The 18,371-nt window shown below is 40.2% G+C and overlaps 3 protein-coding genes across 8 annotated transcripts in view; 2 read left to right on the top strand and 1 right to left on the bottom strand.

The window, feature by feature from the left end:
* The window catches only part of LOC116847161, a 22,573-nt gene extending 15,710 nt beyond the window's left edge, over positions 1 to 6,863 (top strand). For all 3 annotated transcript variants that reach the window (XM_032821868.1, XM_032821866.1, XM_032821867.1), the window contains 3 exons: positions 2,251 to 2,417; positions 3,249 to 3,444; positions 4,162 to 6,863. In XM_032821868.1, the coding sequence (XP_032677759.1) occupies positions 2,251 to 2,417; positions 3,249 to 3,444; positions 4,162 to 5,372 (1,574 nt within the window). In that variant the 3' untranslated portion in view covers positions 5,373 to 6,863. The remainder of the gene's footprint in view (positions 1 to 2,250; positions 2,418 to 3,248; positions 3,445 to 4,161) is intronic.
* An 837-nt stretch (positions 6,864 to 7,700) lies between these two features.
* Positions 7,701 to 13,257, top strand: LOC116847165 (serine/threonine-protein kinase 3). 2 transcript variants are annotated; one of them, XM_032821875.1, is made up of 10 exons: positions 7,701 to 7,949; positions 8,427 to 8,507; positions 8,585 to 8,765; positions 8,851 to 9,078; positions 9,139 to 9,457; positions 9,546 to 9,679; positions 9,787 to 9,949; positions 10,033 to 10,124; positions 10,543 to 10,737; positions 10,879 to 13,257. In XM_032821875.1, the coding sequence occupies exons 1-10, from the start codon at positions 7,936 to 7,938 to the stop codon at positions 11,056 to 11,058; spliced, it is 1,587 nt and encodes a 528-aa protein (XP_032677766.1). In that variant the 5' UTR covers positions 7,701 to 7,935; the 3' UTR covers positions 11,059 to 13,257. The 2 variants fall into 2 exon arrangements, with proteins under 2 accessions (XP_032677766.1, XP_032677767.1); XM_032821876.1 differs by having other exon boundaries at positions 7,702 to 7,949; positions 10,900 to 13,257.
* LOC116847166 (sorting nexin-17) lies at positions 12,675 to 16,715 on the bottom strand. Of its 3 annotated transcripts, none has more exons than XM_032821878.1 (8): positions 16,435 to 16,715; positions 15,897 to 16,068; positions 15,356 to 15,721; positions 15,161 to 15,251; positions 14,830 to 15,080; positions 14,552 to 14,758; positions 14,284 to 14,466; positions 13,942 to 14,211 (listed from the first exon to the last, which is right to left on the bottom strand). In XM_032821878.1, the coding sequence occupies exons 2-8, from the start codon at positions 15,954 to 15,956 to the stop codon at positions 13,942 to 13,944; spliced, it is 1,428 nt and encodes a 475-aa protein (XP_032677769.1). In that variant the 5' UTR covers positions 15,957 to 16,068; positions 16,435 to 16,715. The 3 variants fall into 3 exon arrangements, with proteins under 3 accessions (XP_032677771.1, XP_032677769.1, XP_032677770.1); XM_032821879.1 differs by lacking the exon at positions 16,435 to 16,715 and adding an exon at positions 16,379 to 16,404; XM_032821880.1 differs by lacking the exon at positions 16,435 to 16,715 and having other exon boundaries at positions 12,675 to 14,211; positions 15,897 to 15,956.
* Between the last annotated feature and the right edge of the window lie 1,656 nt (positions 16,716 to 18,371).

The following is an 18,371-nucleotide window of genomic DNA, read 5'->3' as shown; positions in this document are numbered from 1 at the left end:
AGAGAGAGAGAGAGAGAGAGAGAGAGTCAAAGAGAGACCGGTGCCGCTTCTCTCGAAATAATATATACGAAATGGCGAAAGCAGCGGATTCTACGAGTTCAACGATCGCTGCGGACCAGAGAAAGGGGCAATAGTATGCGTGCATACACGGCAGATGCGTCTCGAAAGGGATCACGTCGTCGTCGCGAGACGCATTCATTGCATTCGGCATTCATCGCGGATTCTGACGTAAGAGGCGTTACATTATACGAGCGTCGACCGCCGACGCGTCGTGTCGCGATTCCTGTGCTCGGCGAGCGTGAGTAAACGCGAACACGCGCTGCACACTTATCCACTCGTCTCCTGCCATCTAAGGGCGACGACCAAGTCCGTATGGAAAAACTGAAGCTTCATTCGACGCACGTCGCTCGGCTCTGTTCGGGCAACGCCGGAAGTGTAGGCAGATCTTGCCGGAGGGTTGGCCCGTCGAGACGAAATTAATGTGATTAACGTAATTTCAGGTGGCTGTCTACCTGCTCTGGCGTGTCTCCTCGAGCTGGCGCGAGATACCAAAGGATTAACGTAGCTTCCTTCGCTTAAATTCGCCGACTTGCACATTCAGCTCGTGTGCAAGCAGCCGCGCTTTCCCCCGTGCGCTCCCACAAAACACGCATAAGCGAATTAGAAAACGCAGAAAGCCGTCGGATTTGATCCGGCCGATTGATCCGCCGTTAGGAGAGACTCGTTATCAGGAGCCGGACAGCTTCTTATCGCGACGAGAAGACTCGCGCGAAAGCGCCGGACTATCAGACTGCGGACTATCGAGCGAAGACATTAGTCTTCGCGATTCCACCTTGCGTCTACGCGGTAAGAACGTTTAGGAAGACGGCATGGCAGGATGGCCAGGGAGTGGGGCAGGCATATAGCACTCCGAGGTGGCCCGTGCTCGCTCGTGCTAATTCAGTCGAAGCGCGAACTCGGCCAGCGAGCGAATTGTTGCCGGTGGTGATCCTGATTAGAAGCGCGCAATGTTGACCGTGGCTCTGTCATCGTAGGACGGCTCGTTATCTCCGAGCTCTATTTCTCTCTCTCTCTCTCTCTCTCTCTCTCTCTTTTGAGACCGTGAGTGGTCGGTCGCGGAACAACATTCGGTTGGAAAATTCCACGTGTACGATCGATCGATCGCGAAGGATACACATGCGTATATAGCTCGAGACAGATGTCCGAAACTGTTTACGTCGCGCGTCGCTCGCGCGTGTTGGTGATAAATATCTGCCACACTACGTAGATCCGTTCCTAAAATACTCGCGTTTTTCGTGGTGGACCGCGTACGCTGAGACGGAGGAGAAGTAGGAGGCAGGTGCTAAAAGCCAGCGGCGTGTAGGAAGCGCATTTTCTTGGCCGGGTCACGGCAGTGGCGGCAGTGGCGGCGGCGGCGGCGGTTGCGGTGGTCGGCGGAGCATCCTCTGGCAATACCGCAGTTAGAGTCGCGCGTCGCACAGTTGACCTTAACCCGATGTCTCTTCATTGAGCGCCACGGACTTGGGTGATCGCGCGCCTCTCGATTCTCGAGGGGATCGCTGCGGCTGTTGCACGTGAAGCTCGTTTCGTAAATCGGGACATGACGTAAACACGCGAAATCTTTCGCTCAAACTGTTCCGCTCGTTCGTCTGCTCACGGGGTCTTCAATAAGTCCCGATTTCTCTCTCACGCGTACAAACATACGCGTGTCCTCTGTGCGCGCGTGTACACATGTGTGTGTATGTGCGTGCGTACGTCGTGCGTGCGTACGCGCGCGCGCGTGTCACGTGTCAATGGACCTGACACGGGTCAAGCCGGACGAAAGCGCGCGGAGGGAACTGGTAGCCCGACTTTCCAGCTTGACGACTCCTTTTCCGCCGACTTTTCCATCGAACTCTCCTCGATAGATCGGTCCCCAAGAAGAACCGAAAGACTAGACAACGGAGTGTCGAGCGCATGAATGCTCTGCCTGACCCACGCGATTTCGGATTGATTGACTGATCTCAGCGGTAATAGTCCGGCTAGTCACGATAAAGAGAATAATAAGGCGCTGAGCGCGCATGATCCACGCATTATGCGCGACCGAGACTTATGTAGATTGAGAGGGAACGTGGGTTGATTCATTGATACGCCAGAGTGGGTGGGTGGGTCAATCCGGCCGACAACCACAGCCGTGAATCTTCGCTTTCGGCCTGCGACCTCGAGAGTTGTCCACCCGTGGTGATATGGGCCCGGTGACACTGATTGCAGATCGTGAGTCCAAGGAAGCTCATCACAACATCAATTATGCGACGACGAGGACGTCACCGGAGACGCGGGATCAAGCCGCGCAGACCACCTACGAGGCTTCCCGCGCGGAACAATTGGAGCGAGCCGCGCAGGCCCTCGCGGTGACAGTGCAATACATGACGTGTGAGGTACGTTTGCTTCCACGCCGTTCTTCGTCTTTGACGTTTCACGTGAGGGATCCGCGCGCGAGCAACATTCAGAAAACACTCCATTTGCCAAAAGATCTTACGAACTTCTTATCAGTCTCGGACTTACAGAAGACCGTTTTCCTTTGTCTGAAAGCAAATAAATAAATTTTGTTACCGATCGATAAAAAATGTTTCAATAAGTGCTGAGAGTGAAGATTACGTCTGCAAACTCATCAGGGTCCCAGAAATTTAAAATTTTGTCTATTGCTTCATATTATATATTTGTCAATGTCTTTGTTTCCTCATTTTGAAGGTTTTTACAAGATTATGGCATCATTCTAGAAATATCAAAATGATCATTGAAATTTCGACCTGAGATATTTATCATATCGGTATTGTTTTGATTTTAAATACTTCCTCATTGGTCACTCCGCAAATTGTATTCAGACTTCCGAATTCCGATGTGCACACTGCGATCAATGTTCTGTGCTTCAATCGCTGTTTTCTAGACAAATTGCACATGAATTGTCATAATTTTGCAATAAATTGCATTAAATTTTAATTATAATTTTAGTACTTCTGGAATAATGGTCCCGTGAAAGTCTTCAAAGTGATCAAGCAAAGACACTGAACATAATATTGGGCAATGGACAAAATTCTAAATTTCTGAAACTCTGATTACAGGTGTAATCTTCACTCTCAGCTTATTGAAACATTCTTTATTGATTCGTACCAAATCATTCATTTATTTAGCTCCAAATAAAGAAGAATGGTCCCTTGTTGGTCTTCGATTTGCAGTTGATCTTTATAGTCTAACGAGACATTTTTCAGCTGGACGCATTCGCAACTCCTAAACTGAAGAGAGACTTTGAGCAGCTAAAGGCCGATTACGAGAAGATGAGGAGCGAACGGTCGGCCGTGCTTTCGGAAATTGACGATTTGCGTGTGAGATACGTCAGCATCGAGGAGAGACTCGAGGCGGAGAGAGAGGATCACCGTAAAGCTCTGGACGAGCTTCGCGACGACTGTAAGTCTTACGTAATATATTTGTTTGTTTCTCCTCGCTCGCTTTCTCTCTCTCTTTCTTTCTGTTTCTCAACCGAGCTGTACGTATACGCGTCTCGGCGAATCGCCGAGCAAAAATTTCGCATGAATAAATCAAGCTCTTTTCTTCAGTGGTTGCGCTCGCCACGTAAAGTAACATTCAACAACCACGAACCGTCGCCGACCATCAGCGTGAATATTATTCCTTGCACTGTTCACGTGGTAACGAGCATAATCGTCCTAATGTCAGTGTGCCGACTCATGCCCGCGCAAAGTGGAACAATTGTTAATTAAAGTGAACGATTCAGCAGTGCCTACGCGCAGCTCAGGATTCTCCTGAGCGATTAATCCTAAGCGTGTCCTTTTTCCTTCCTCTCTTTCTCTGTCACTCTTTCTCTTCTTGTCTCTCCTTAGAAGATATTTCGGACTCGCCGAGCGATTTAGTTCTCAATTTAGTTCCCACGTAACGTTCGACGTTTCGATAGCCGCTAATTATAGATTCTATGCGCGCTCTCCGTTTAACTACGTATATACTTTTGCTTTTCAATTCGGTGCCAGTGCGGCGACGAGGTGATTATGTTATGCTAAATCGTAAAATCAGCATTATCGAAGACGAGACACAACGCGAAATGCGCTATTATTGCTACTTCGTGACGTCGTTACGATCGAAGAATTTACATTAGCTTTCCGTTCTTTTCAGTGGAGGCTCGTAGGGCGGAACAAGTCACCGCGCTCGTCGAGACTCTGAAGGAAGAGAGGCGCAAATACGACGTCAGACTGAATGACGCGACGAAGGAGCATCGCGCGACAATCGCGCGATTACGTGCCGAGCGAGATAACGAACTAGCTCGCAAGGACGCTGAGGTTATGAAGAGGTCCGTAGTCCACGATCAAGGTGCTGTGCTGAGAGCGGAGATTGAATCGCTGCGATCTGTGCTCGAACTGAGGAGCCAGGAGAACGCGGCCCTGAGATCAGAACTGGACAGCTTTAAGCGTGACATCGAGGATAAGGACGCGCTGCAGCTGCGACTCGACACTGTGGAAGCGAGATGCGAGGACCTGAAAGCACAGCTTCAGTGCAAGGACAACTTCGAGCGGCAGGTGTCGCACGAGAATGAGATGCTGCACGAGTCGATTCATCAGATTTCAAAGCAGAACAAACGATTAGCGCAACGTAACGAGGAGCTACAGTGGAGGCTGCGCCAGAAGAACGAATGGGTAAGCGTTCTCGCGAATCAGCTGGCGGGTCCACGACTCTCCCGATCCGCTGGCCCGGAACACACGGAAAACACTCTTCTATCCGACAAGAGCGACCCGCACTCGTCGTCGATGGTGAAGTTCATGGTTGAAAAAAGCGACTCCGTGTCCTGGACCTTGGAGATCGACGACGAGTCGTCGAAGGGGGCGGCGTCCGACTCGTTGAGCAGGTTACCGAAAGTAAGTAGATCCGAGAGTGGTGCGACGGTGTCGAGGCAAGGGTCGCTCCGATTGACGCCGAAGCGGTCCCCCGACACCGACACCCGAGCGAGGTCGAAGAGCATCTCCGTGACGGACGCGACGCGGGCGGAAGAGAACGCGTGGTCACCGTCGTTCAACTCGACGCCGATCACGCGGCGACGTCCTAGGAACAATGACGCGTCACCGTCCTCTTCGTCGTCCTCGTCGTCATCTTCCGCGTCGTCCTCTGCGCCAGGCACGAACCCCACCGTGGCGGCCGCGGTTGCGGCCGCCGCTGTGGCCGCTGCGGCCGCGGAAGACTGCAGCGTCGGCCAGAACCAACCCCAGGAAGCTGGCGGAGAAGCGATGATCTCGGAGGAGACGTCCGCGTCCAGCAGCGAGGACGAGTCGTCCACCGGCAGCGACATACCGCGCCTACCGATACAGTTCGCCTGGGGCAAGCCGATCAAGTAACGCTCGAGTAAAGCGCTCCCAATTTCCGCCGCCACCCGCCTACGCGTTCGTTCTGTTGCGTGCAGTGCCGATGTTTGCGTCGTGGAGCAATCGTAAAAAAGGAAAAAAAAGAAGAAAAGCGGCCGTTTATCCTCGCTCTTGCCTATTACTAGCGGAGGAAGAGATGTTCCTCCATCGAGAAGAATCATCGTCAGATTCTCGTTGCACGCGTGATCATTCCCTCTTATTCCTGTTCGCAGACAGGTTGCGTTTCACTGTGTAACGTCGGCACCTTGTTTCTTATTTTTTTTCCAACTGATATACATATATATATACATACATGAATACATATATACACCTGCTCGAGAAAGCTCGCGTGTGATGAGCGCGTTTAAGTTTTCGTTTTAATTGAGCGATACGCCGCGCGTCTAACGATACGCAAAGCAATTCCGGAGTGTAATGTTGTAAGTTAGTGAGAGATGTACGAGAATGAATTCCACGACGTATTTTAACGTTACGACTGTATAAACTAGACTTAGTACGGTTGTTTGCGAGTCCTTTATTTCCTTTTTCTCTCTTTTCTTTATTCAATCACAGACACATTACTTCCTGCACATTTTACATTGCGATTTCATGGCAGCGATCCGATTGTGTGAATTTATTATCTTCGAAACGCATCGTGTAATAATTTCTCGATACGTACAACGAAACTGCTTCGTTTGCTGTATCAAAGGCGATCGTGCCTTCTTCTCGGGCTTCTCCTCGCCTGTGAAAAGCCCGTAATGATGTAAAATCGCGTAGCATCATTTTCGTTTTTCTAAACCGTAGCAGGCATTGAGAGGATGAAATTTAACATTTTTATTAACTACTAATATTAGGATCTTTCGGAGAATTTTTCACGTGTCCACATTGCCTCGACACTTCTACATTTGAATGAACGAGTTTCGCAAGTGTTGCTTATCTGCGCTTTCTTTTCTTTTTGGTACATATACCTTGTAATATCGCGGCAGCTAAATATAAGGATATGACAAAGCGAACTGTTGCTTCGTTTGCGATCACATCGATTTCATATTTTCTTTCTTTAAGGAGAATTTTTTCCTCAGATACTGCACATTTGTCCTTTTGTTCCAGATTCGTTACTTTTATTACGAATTTGCGTCAATTGTAATTTTATCGCCGAATGCGGAGAGGGATCACGCATCGCATTGGTAGGTTTTTTCTCTTTTTGTGTGTAACGACGCGAATATTGCGGGTGTATATACCCGGAACACAGCAGAGCAGTGAATACCATTAGCGACTACCAGCACGTTGCGACAAATGTTAATTTCACAGTCCGTTCCATAGAGACAAGTGGTAGTTTAGATTTAAAGGAAAGAAACGTCGCGCCGATATAAAAGGTACCAAGTATTATTCTCACTGAGAAAGTACGTTTCTTTTTCTCATGTGTGCTGATAAAAAAATCGATGTATTATATATATACTTCTCGAATAAATAATATAAGTATAATCTGAATTGTAGCGATTTGAAAGATCTGAATTGTAGCAATTTGAAAGATTTTCATTTATATATTCATCGAGACTCTCTATTATATGATTGTCGGGTTAAGAGCTCATACTTCAAGTACCTTGGTTAAATTGATTATTCGCAATTTCAAAATCCCACTCGAAATTCGATGTTCAATTTAATGAAGAAATATATAAAAATGCATCAACTATTCTCTTTTGGTAATGGCGTTGAGGTATTCAATTATCGGAAGCCACATATTAAAGGAAGGAAGGAAGGATTATTCTTTCTCTCTCGATCTATTATCGATGATAAGACAGACGTTGAGATATTACGAGAGTTTTACGACATCTTTTTAGGATTGGAGTATGAGATCGCGAAACTTTTAAATTGTGGCATGAGATTTGATTCAACTAAAATCAAAGTAACGGGAAATATATTATGATTACTGTTATAATTATTATGAATTAGATTACTTGTTGGTTACACATCTGTGATGTCCTCTTTGTTTGAACATTAATAAAATGTTTTATTATGTGGTTCATTGATTTAATATCCTAGACTACGTATCACACGCCGTTTCCCTTTCCAGTGAATTGCAAAAAAGATGCATGGAAAATAACGTGTGTGCTATAAAATTGAAGATAAAGAAGCATATTCAAAATTTTAACGTACTGTCCGTAGCGCTATCGTACGGCCCTACTATGAATTACTTTTGCCCGCCGAAATCGTGATCCTTCTCTCATTTTCAATCTCTTGTTCCATGATATTCGCGCGCAGGCTCCTGGATCCAAAAATGTCGTTCGTGTAAAACGAGCCTAAGGATATGCGTATTTTAATGCCTTCCCGAACCCTTCAGCAACTGCACCATCTACGATGGCCGATAGTCGAAGGTTTCGATATTTCGGTTGTGGTTACTTTAATTTATTGACAAAAATGTAATACCCTCTATTTTTAATTGGCCATGTTACCTCTGCTCGCGGCATGATAACAAACACTTCGCTCGCGTTTATGTTGTTTCTAATATAAATATCCGCGCGTGCTTTTATTCAAGATCCCCCGATCTGACATCGACGCGAAGATGTCTTCTAAGAGGTATTCGATTGTTTTTACTTTATGTTTTTTACACGGCTGACTGCTCACGCTCTGTATGCCGACATATCTTTAGAGATTATTTATAGCTGTAGCAGCGTGGATTTCCCGAAAAATAATCGACCGGTATTGCGCTCCAGATGACAATCTAACTGACTCTTTGTCTCTTTGTTAACCTGCAATGATGATCGTTCAAGATTATTTACCACGTTGCAATCCTTTCTCTTGAACTCTCTCTTATGCTAATTTAACGTTGTTAAATTATGCACTTTACAAAATTTCACGTGCTTATATTGATACTAAAGCTGATCTACTTATTAAAAGAAAATAATAAAATTATGGAATAAATTTAAGATGATTTTGCAAGAATTTAGATTTTTGCAAAAAATGAATTACACAAGAAAATTATTTATTGTGACTGCCAACAGAATATATAGATATTATATTACAGTTTAAGAAAGACATTTTTGTTACTTTTAGTGAGTTAAAAAAGTTATCAGAGGAAAGTCTGACCAGACAACCAGAAGAAGTGTTTGACATTATATGCAAACTAGGGGAAGGGTAAGTTTTTAATATCTCTGTGATAGAGAAGAGCCAATGAATTTGTAATGATGATTTCAACACGTATTTATCTGCAGATCTTATGGATCAGTTTATAAAGCTTTGCATAAGGAGAGCGGACAAGTGCTTGCAATCAAACAAGTACCAGTGGATACAGATTTGCAGGAGATTATTAAAGAAATCTCAATTATGCAACAATGTGACTCTCCTTATGTTGTTAAATATTATGGAAGTTACTTTAAAAATACAGATTTATGGGTAAATCAACGAGTCATTTTCATCAAATCATTTTATTTGTTGAGACAGTTGATTCACAATTTATTGGTAAAATTCCAACTTTCAGATTGTGATGGAATATTGTGGCGCAGGTTCTGTTAGCGATATAATGAGGTTAAGGAAGAAAACCCTTCAAGAAGATGAGATCGCAACAATCCTGAGTGATACCTTGAAAGGATTGGAGTATTTGCACTTGAGAAGGAAAATCCACAGGGATATTAAGGCTGGAAATATTCTCCTGAATAATGAAGGTCATGCCAAACTGGCAGATTTTGGTGTGGCTGGTCAATTAACGGTAAGTCATAAGAGAAAGATCTCAGTGGTGTCTGGATCTAAGCTTTCCTGCTATTCACAGGATACCATGGCTAAACGCAACACAGTTATTGGTACACCATTTTGGATGGCACCAGAGGTGATACAAGAAATTGGATATGACTGTGTTGCTGATATATGGTCACTTGGTATTACAGCTTTGGAAATGGCTGAAGGCAAACCACCATATGGTGACATACACCCGATGAGAGCAATATTTATGATTCCAACTAAACCACCACCTAGTTTTAGAGAACCAGATCAGTGGAGTCCAGAATTCATCGACTTTGTCAGTGGGTGCCTTGTAAAAAATCCCGAAGAAAGAGCTACTGCAACAGAGCTTCTACACCATGAATTCATAGGTAAGTGAAGGATTTTACATTGACTGATCCATATTTGCGCATTGTGCTTGTATTAATCGCGCTGCACATAATACATCGGTGATTGCAGGTAACGCTAAGCAACCAAGTATTCTGAGTCAGATGATCGCCGAAGCCCATGAGATACGAGAAAAGCAAAGCGCGCACAGAGCTCACGTTATAAACAACGTGGCGATTAAAAGTCAAAACCAAGCGGATGATTCGGTAGCTATCGCTTTCGAGTTTTTAGCCTATTTTAAAATCAAGTTTTTAGCCTATTTATAAATCGCACATGTAATCTGTAACATGCCATTTCGTGTCTCCGTTGCAAGGATGAGGACGATTGTAGTGGAACGATGAAACCGCTGCCGGAGGACAGTAGAACTTTAGTGCCAAGTCATGATCTTCCAGACACGGGTACTCTAGTTTCGGCTATATTGGACTTGGGTACAATGGTCATCAATAGCGACACAGATACCGAAGCTACCATGAAGAGTCAGTAGATCTTAGTTATAACTTTAAAACCTTAGAGAGAGAAGGTGACATATAATTAACATGAGCACCACTACTGCTTTCAGGACATAATACCGGCTCTGTAGAATCCGGCAAGAAGTATCGGCCGTTGTTCTTAGATCACTTTGATAAGAAAGAAGCACCCGAGATAGGCAAGGTAAGCTCATTTATACTGTAGAAGGCTAGTGGGGATATTAGTTACTGAAAAGAAAATTAAGGGATTTCTATAGTTGCTTCGAAAACTTTATCATGACAAATTCTCTAACACCTAATTGATTTTACCTTCCATGGATCTGCAGCAGTCCCTCGTGACACGATCATACTCTACACTCTATCTTTGTTTCCACTTCTTTTATCTGTTTCGGTAACCTGTTTTTCTACATGTTAATTGTCCGCATTGGTAGATATCCTAAATAAACAAATTAGATAAATGCTGAATAAGTGTTGTCGCCTTGCTCCTATTCCTGCTATTTTCATCATATTGGTCTTTACATATCCATCTATCTACGAGGTGCTTACTATATAACTCAAGATATATTCTTGCCGGAAATATTGACATCGATTTTATCACGCAGGGTAACGGACAAATATTGGGAGCGCATAATTCAGAGAACGCGAATAAATTGGAGCTGCAAAGTCCCACCGAATCTCAGAGATTTCAAAGTCATCTGCAACTACAATTAAATCAGATATCTCATCCCGTGCCGGAGCAACCACATAACAACATATCCAAGTTCCAAAATGTCTTCACAGAACGTGACTTCGATTTTGTAAGTAACGTTTTTTACCGCTTGTAATTTGCAGTAGCACCATGTGAGAACGAACAATTGTATATTTTACGAGATATAATTCGCTCGAATTATCTGGAGTAATGCCACTCTAGGCATGATAAAAAAAACTTGATAATATAGATAAACAACCATGTCCTGCAGCTGAAGTTTCTCTCCTACGAGGAACTGCAGCAACGGATGGCTAGTCTGGACGCGGAGATGGAGCGAGAGATTGACGAGCTCAGAAAAAGGTATCAGACAAAGAGACAGCCTATTCTCGATGCCATGGACACCAAACGGAAGCGCCAGCAGAACTTCTAACAGTTTGGTTTCCTTTTCTACGCGAACGAGTGACGACGATAGACAAAAGGGTGTACAGTTGTATAAATGAATAGATTTTATTCACGTCATCCCTGGCTTCATCAAAGAGAAGAACATTGCTCACGCCGTGAATATTTTACCTCAAATAACGGACAAGACGAGACTTAGTGATCGTGAATGTTTCCTGTTTACCCGTAAATCAATGTTGCTTTTCTTTATGAATCTGGGGTGTTCTAGCTAGTAATAGCTAATAGCCTCACGTCACCAATGTAAATTATTTTACGCGATTTAGTGACGGAACAATCATTATACTTAATTTTTGTATTATGTTTACCTATTTACTGTTAAATATATCCTCTATTCTTATAGAGATATTACCAGGCCTGTTAGGATCGTTAGAAAGTGAAGAAAAAAGGATGCAATAGAGTTTGCAGAACAAACGCATCATGATTACACTCGTTATAATCGGGAGAAAAAATTTTTATATTCGCTTGAAATGAAATTGGTATCGTATCGTATTGTATTGTCACGCTACGCTAGTCATCCATAATGCCATTTTACCCAGAATATTGCGTTAACGAAATCATCTCGTGCAAGAGAAGATACGCGCTCACGAAACGCACTTAAACGGTCAAACATTTGAGGCAGTTTTGAGTGTGAATGTCGCATTTAACTGTGACAGTTTCAGATAAGCGAACAAGGCTGTATGATTTAATTAACTTTTTATTCTACTGCCATAGATAGACTCTCTATATTCTCATTCATCTACTCTATTATTAACTTTAGTTTACGCCAATTCCGCAAGTGATCGGATTTACTTTCCCGAATTGCAAACACCAATATGATCACACAATTCTAAAGTAACGAATAGTGTTCTTCGATATGCAGTGCTAATGATGCTGCATTCTAGTGAAATATTTCATAAACGAACGTACTAGTATTAGTCTTCCGTATTAGAAAATATTCCAGTATGCCCTAATTTTACACTATCGCAATATGGGAAATTGTTGAAACTGAAATCTATCAGATTTCACTGATGACGACGGTATTTTTAGAATCGTATAAAGAGTCCTTATGATATAATGCCTTACAATAATCATCTTGTGTATAAAACATTGAAATTTGTCACCGCATATTTTTTGCAATCGTTACGAAATAGGTATATTTGTACGTGCCATTAAGACGCAAATGGCAAGTAACCATAGTGGAGTAATTCTTTGCTGACGTTGGGCTATTTTGCAAGTAGCGGAAATAGAGCTATAATACTTAAAACGCTATAGACAGAACTGACCTTAATTTTCTTCTTTTAGGGGATAATAATACAGAATATATAACGACATATTTTTGATATAGAAAGTATGCACATTTGTCAGTGAAGTAAGGTCCGAACTTGAAACTTATAATATTCATAGTCTCGATCCCTTGCAAAGAAAATGTAACAGCATAATTGTCTCAGCGTTTTAACGAAATACCGAGCGAAACACATTAAATTGCTCCACAATCGATGTTACGCTCCGAATATCGTTTTATATAAAGCGCAATATGTATCATGTTATATATGGTCTTCTCTACATTCTTTTAAATAATTTAGTCATATAAACAATCTTTTTAACGTATTGGTTTTTGTGATTTTATTGTACATGTTTCATACAATTCATAGCAATACATCGGGACACTAAGCTCGTATTAACAGACGTTAGATACTGTTAATGCAGATCTAAGATATATTTGTAAGTTGCATATACTTACATAAAATTATAGATTTATAAATTATATATACATACACGTATTTTTTACAGTTTTCTCGCTATTACAAAGTCCTCCTGTTTAAGATATTTATTTTTTGTGACTTGTATCCACACTAACATTATTCTATACTATCTGTTTTGAAATTCGAAAACGCGGAAGGAAGACTCGTAAATTTATAAAAATATCACAAAGGAGCAAACCGACGCATTTTTCTACACGATTGTCGGTCATCTAGCGATCACTTAGTAAACAAATACTTTTCACGAGAATTACGTATTTCATAGGACAACATATGATAATCTGTTTTTATTTTTTCACTTTGAAATATAGCTTTGTATTCGTATTTAATTATGGTCCTCCTTTTACGACGACATTATAATTTTACATTCTTATTGTGTATTGTATGATCTATTACAGTGTTTGGCTGAAATATAGAGACTGAAGGCAGAAGTATGTTTTCTGAGTGAATGATTTAGTGAAAGCAATAGTCTGATAAGACACACATAACAACATATAGAATGATTGCTATTTAACATTAAAGCGAAATATATTGATAGTTTTGTTTAAGATAATTACGAGAGCAAATATTAACGTGCTGCCTTTTTGATCATTTTGTTTAACAATAATAAAAACATTATGCAAACATTATTCTTTGTTCTTTGACCCTTTCTTTAGATTAATTAACGTGTCATTAATATATTAATATTATCAATAAGTACCTTACGCACAGCATTATCTTTGCAATCTACACTTTCAGAAAATTTTGGTAAGAGTTAATTTTCAATACACATTAAATTATCACAAAATATTTGGATAGTGTATAAAGCTATAAAGAATCTTTTATATAAAGTTATTATATATATATAAAATTTTATATATATATATAATATATAAATGCTTTCTAATCACATATCGATACAAAAAATACGTAACAACATTTAACAATCGGTTATAAAGTCTCAATAGTTACTTGTCATTAATTATAAGTCCGAAGCCGTTTCAATGTTCCTCTCTCTCTCTCTCATAATAGATCCCTCAAAATATATATCTTCTTAAAATTATTTTGATAAGGCATACTCTGTTACACTATATATCACTGTGCTCATTAATCATCTCCGTTTAAAGATCAATAATCTATAAATCATCATCACCTATCATACGAAAAGCGTTATTTTCCATTATATCAAAATCTTCCGTGTGCGTTTCCTGAATTCTTTTGACAACAGTTGGTGAGTCATCCGATTTCTTTAACTTCACAGCTGACAATTTATCAGTAAGCTTCTTTATAATTGGTCCCGATTTAGCCGAATGATCGCTATTGGCACGTTCCCGCGATGGCGATCCCATAGTGACACGACTCTGACCATCCCTCATAACGTATGTCCATGATTTCTCAGGTACTGTCTATAAAGACCATGTATTAACAATCAAGAAGGTTCATTAGCCAAGTTTACCGAAGCATTTTATGTAACAAACCTGAATTTTGCTTCCCACTACGCATTTCTGCAACAACTCGTCGATCATGGCTTGCAGACAAACAGACATTAAGATCGCTTGCTCTGATGCAATCGTAATCCATTGTAATTCATTCCTAGCGACTAGGTATTCGAAAGATAACTCCAGATTGCATTCATTATTATCCTCGCAATGTTGCATTCCCTAAATGCATTTGCCACACTTAATTTAAGATCTTCCAATCCCAAAAAAACATTTCCCAATGAAGTTCTTGTCAGAGATTACTCACATTTTGCATAGTAGTGATACGCCAACATCGCATTCGCGATACTTTGAACACGACCTCATGTTCTTCTTTGGACGACAAAATGCGTAAATTTAATTCGTTTCTACCTATAGCAAGTAATACTCTCGAACCATGTTGGGGATAATCGCAAAAGCATGGTGCAAATTGTATGTAGCCATAATATTTTAAAGTACGAGCTACATTCAAATACTGAAATAATAATAACGTGCGCAAAACAAATCATTCAAAATTTTCGTATCGATTTCTCGCGGTAAACGTACTTCCTCCTTGTCCCCGGATTTCTCTAAACTCTCCAGATGTTGTTGCAGTTCCTTGGTGACCGGAATCCAACCAGCATGAATTTCCGCCATTGCTTGAGTGTACAATAGATTCAGAGCTATTGGATCATTCAGTAACTCAATATCGTACGTCGTATCCCAATAACTCTTCCTAAGAACAACCCTTGTGCCCATAGGACGCATATTTTTGTACGTTATAAACGGCGATTCGAAATCTTGTAACTTTCGTAATACTACAGAAATAATATATATGTTAGAAAATAAAGACGGAAGTAAATGTTTAATTAAACACTACAAAAGTAAATATACTCACTTTTGATACTGCCATTGTCTTCTTGCATAATAATAAATAACGCAAAGTGGAAATGATATTTATCTAATAGTTTAATATGTTTACACAATGTCTGCGAAAGATAAAAGCATTTTAACAATTGTCATTTGTTTTAGTAAGTATAGAACATTTCTCTTACAAAAGGAATAAAATCTACTCTCTGAGAAAATTATATACCTTTAATACTTGACCAGAATGCTCTCCTGTGGAAACATTTAAGAAAATCTTTGATCCATTCATGAGAAATATGTCTAAAGTCTCATTCTTAGATGGACCACCTATAGTTTCTTCTTGAGCATTTAATAAAAAACCATTTAATATTTCAGAATTATTTATAGCTATATTTTGACCAATTGACTGAATATATTTTTCCAAAGCTAATCGTCGTTCTTCTTGTTGAGTAATGGTCAAAGGAAAGAACTTTTTTGGTGGAAATATTGGCAATGATATGTCCAGATCTTTAGATAATTGCTCATGTAAATTGTGCAGTTGTTTATATCTCACCGTGCAATGAAATAATCCATTGATATGAATATTGTATCCCTGTAATCACAAAAAAACTTTGTATAAACATAAATAATATAACTTATATATAAATCTATGTAGTTACATATATAAGTTTTCATATAGTTTGTATAAACTTTTTTCCATATACAATATAGTATATGGAATATATACAATATACAATCTATCACATAGATACTCACAAAATACTCACAACATATGCATTTCCACCTTCATCCATAAATTCCTGTGTATCCGGTATCGAAAAATGCATTTTTATGAAAAAAGATTTTAATAGAAGATACAACTATATAAACTAATATTAAATTGCATCATTCACAGGAAAATTTACTATTTTTCTGATATTTCTTCCAGCATAGCAGCATCTGTGCAAAAATATAAAGTATTAAGTAAAAACAAAATGTTTTACAAATTTCTCACTTCCTTATGGCATATACTAAATCCAACATAAATTTAAGAAATTCTTTCAACTTCTTGAACTATTATTGTTTGCAGGAAAATGTTTCCAAATCCAATGGAGAAAACGCTGATATAATGCAATAATCAAACTCATCTCTCTCGCAATATATCGCCGCAAAAGGAAGTGATTGGAAACCTGATTAGCATAAATGTAAAAAAACGCGTAGGAAGCAATGCTCCAATAATCACGAAGTTTCAGATAGAACGTGTCTCTACCCTATGTTGACTTCTCATTCGAATTTTTGTCGCATTCTTACGATATCTGTACTCACATATTGTTAAAAAACTTCCGCCGTTTACGGCCTTGCATACGTGACAGTAATTTTAATCAGTCACATACACCCACTTACTTCACCGCGCGTTATATTTCACATGATTGCAAATGAGCCAATATGTGATCGATGAATCGATATTTGATTCTTTTTAAAATCGATTGCTTCCTCGATGTTTTAAAAAAACGATTAATTTCCATGTCGATTTTTTTCAGTTCGACATTACATAAATTTATTGCTAAGTCCCGGCCTAACCGCCGTCACGACAAGACGTATTCGAACAAGTTCGGACCTTGTGATTTTTTGGAACGTGCCTTGGAATTTTCCAAGACTTTACTCTCGAAATATATCATAAATCGGAATAATGGCGTTGGGGCATAACTCTAAGAGAGGCCTGGAGCCAAATATTGAAGTTGAAGTTAAATTTGTTGCTGTTTTCTTGCTGTTGTTTTGCTATTGAGTTGTATTATTTGAAAATAAAAGAGCGACTAACTAGTTGTTGAGTCATACTACTAAAAAATGAAAAATTTTTCCATGCCAATGGTACAAATTTAAAATAAAAAAATCTGCATTAACAGTATGTATATTTAATATAATATTTATATAATATAATATTATATAATATTTATATTATATAATATTTATATAATATAATATTTATATATTTAATATATTTTAATATTTAATATATTTTTATATTATTTTTGTGTGCGTCCATTAACTAATAAGCATGAATCTGAGTTGCTTTCCAGCAAACAAGACAAAATTGTTTCATTGGTTAGATATGATCTTTAAGGCCTAGTCCACAACCTCCGTTTAACTTTAATTACCGGTTAAGTCTCAACAGTGATTGGTTAATTCTGATTAACTCTTCTTAACGCTAAATGCGATTAGTCAAGTCCAATGGAACAACCGGTCAGTTACCTAGAGGTTGTAGAACTGGGCCTAAATCATCTTCAAGGGTGCTTTCCAATTGCTTAACACATCTTGACACATACGTACACAAAACCAGTTTATCGCTCGCATATTATCTAAAATATCTTGTAAGATAATATACAACCAATAAACTGGTTTTGTGTAATACACAAACCGTAACTGGAAAGCACCCCAAATCATCTTATGAGGATTCACATTATGTTGATGACATACGATATCCAATAGAAGAACAGCTTTTAATAGAGAATTCAATTTTTCTTTGGAAAGCTATTCTTTTATTGAATATCAGACATCGAACGCAATGGGTGTTTACGTTAAATCGAGTACGAGTTAAGTCCGTATCAGACTACCGACTGCACAGGCCGACCCGACTACCGACTACGACTGCTGACTCTCAATGGACCAATCACAGTGAGGCGCCGAGTCGGCGCCTCACTGTGATTGGTCCATTGAGAGTCAGCAGTCGTAGTCGGTAGTCGGGTCGGCCTGTGCAGTCGGTAGTCTGATACGGACTTTAGTTTCACTAGGGTCGACAAATGTAATAGGCACAACCATCTAGTATCTTCATGGTTCAAGACAACTCAGCTGCTTTCCGACGCTCGAGTAGAGTTATGGCTCCTGCACACAGAACGCGGTAATACTTGCCGCGCGGTGGAAGTTCGCGTGACAGCTAATCAATATGCTGCTTTCCGTAATAACCTTCTAGCTCCTCCGGAAAAACAACATATTGATTGGCTGTCGCGCGACTTTCGCAGCGTGGCAAGCATTACCGCTTCCTGTGTGCAAAAACCATTAGAGTTAGCTAGAGTAGCATAGCGGATAACGTGAGCATCAGGTAGTTGATTTTAAAAAAATGTTAGTTATTAATAAGTTTAATCTCATATAGTATGTTTATACCGAACATTTAATACGTGTACCAATTAGTAATTTTATGTTGAATTATTTTGATTTCGGCGATGTATATAAACAACGTCATATTGAAGTAGTGCAATATTTATTAG

Source organism: Odontomachus brunneus, unplaced genomic scaffold, assembly GCF_010583005.1.
Source record: "Odontomachus brunneus isolate Ranch 3 - 2012 unplaced genomic scaffold, Obru_v1 Obru_scaffold_074, whole genome shotgun sequence".
Taxonomy (NCBI): domain Eukaryota; kingdom Metazoa; phylum Arthropoda; class Insecta; order Hymenoptera; family Formicidae; genus Odontomachus; species Odontomachus brunneus.
Note: the sequence above shows the minus strand (reverse complement) of the source record. Positions and strands in the feature narration are given on the sequence as shown.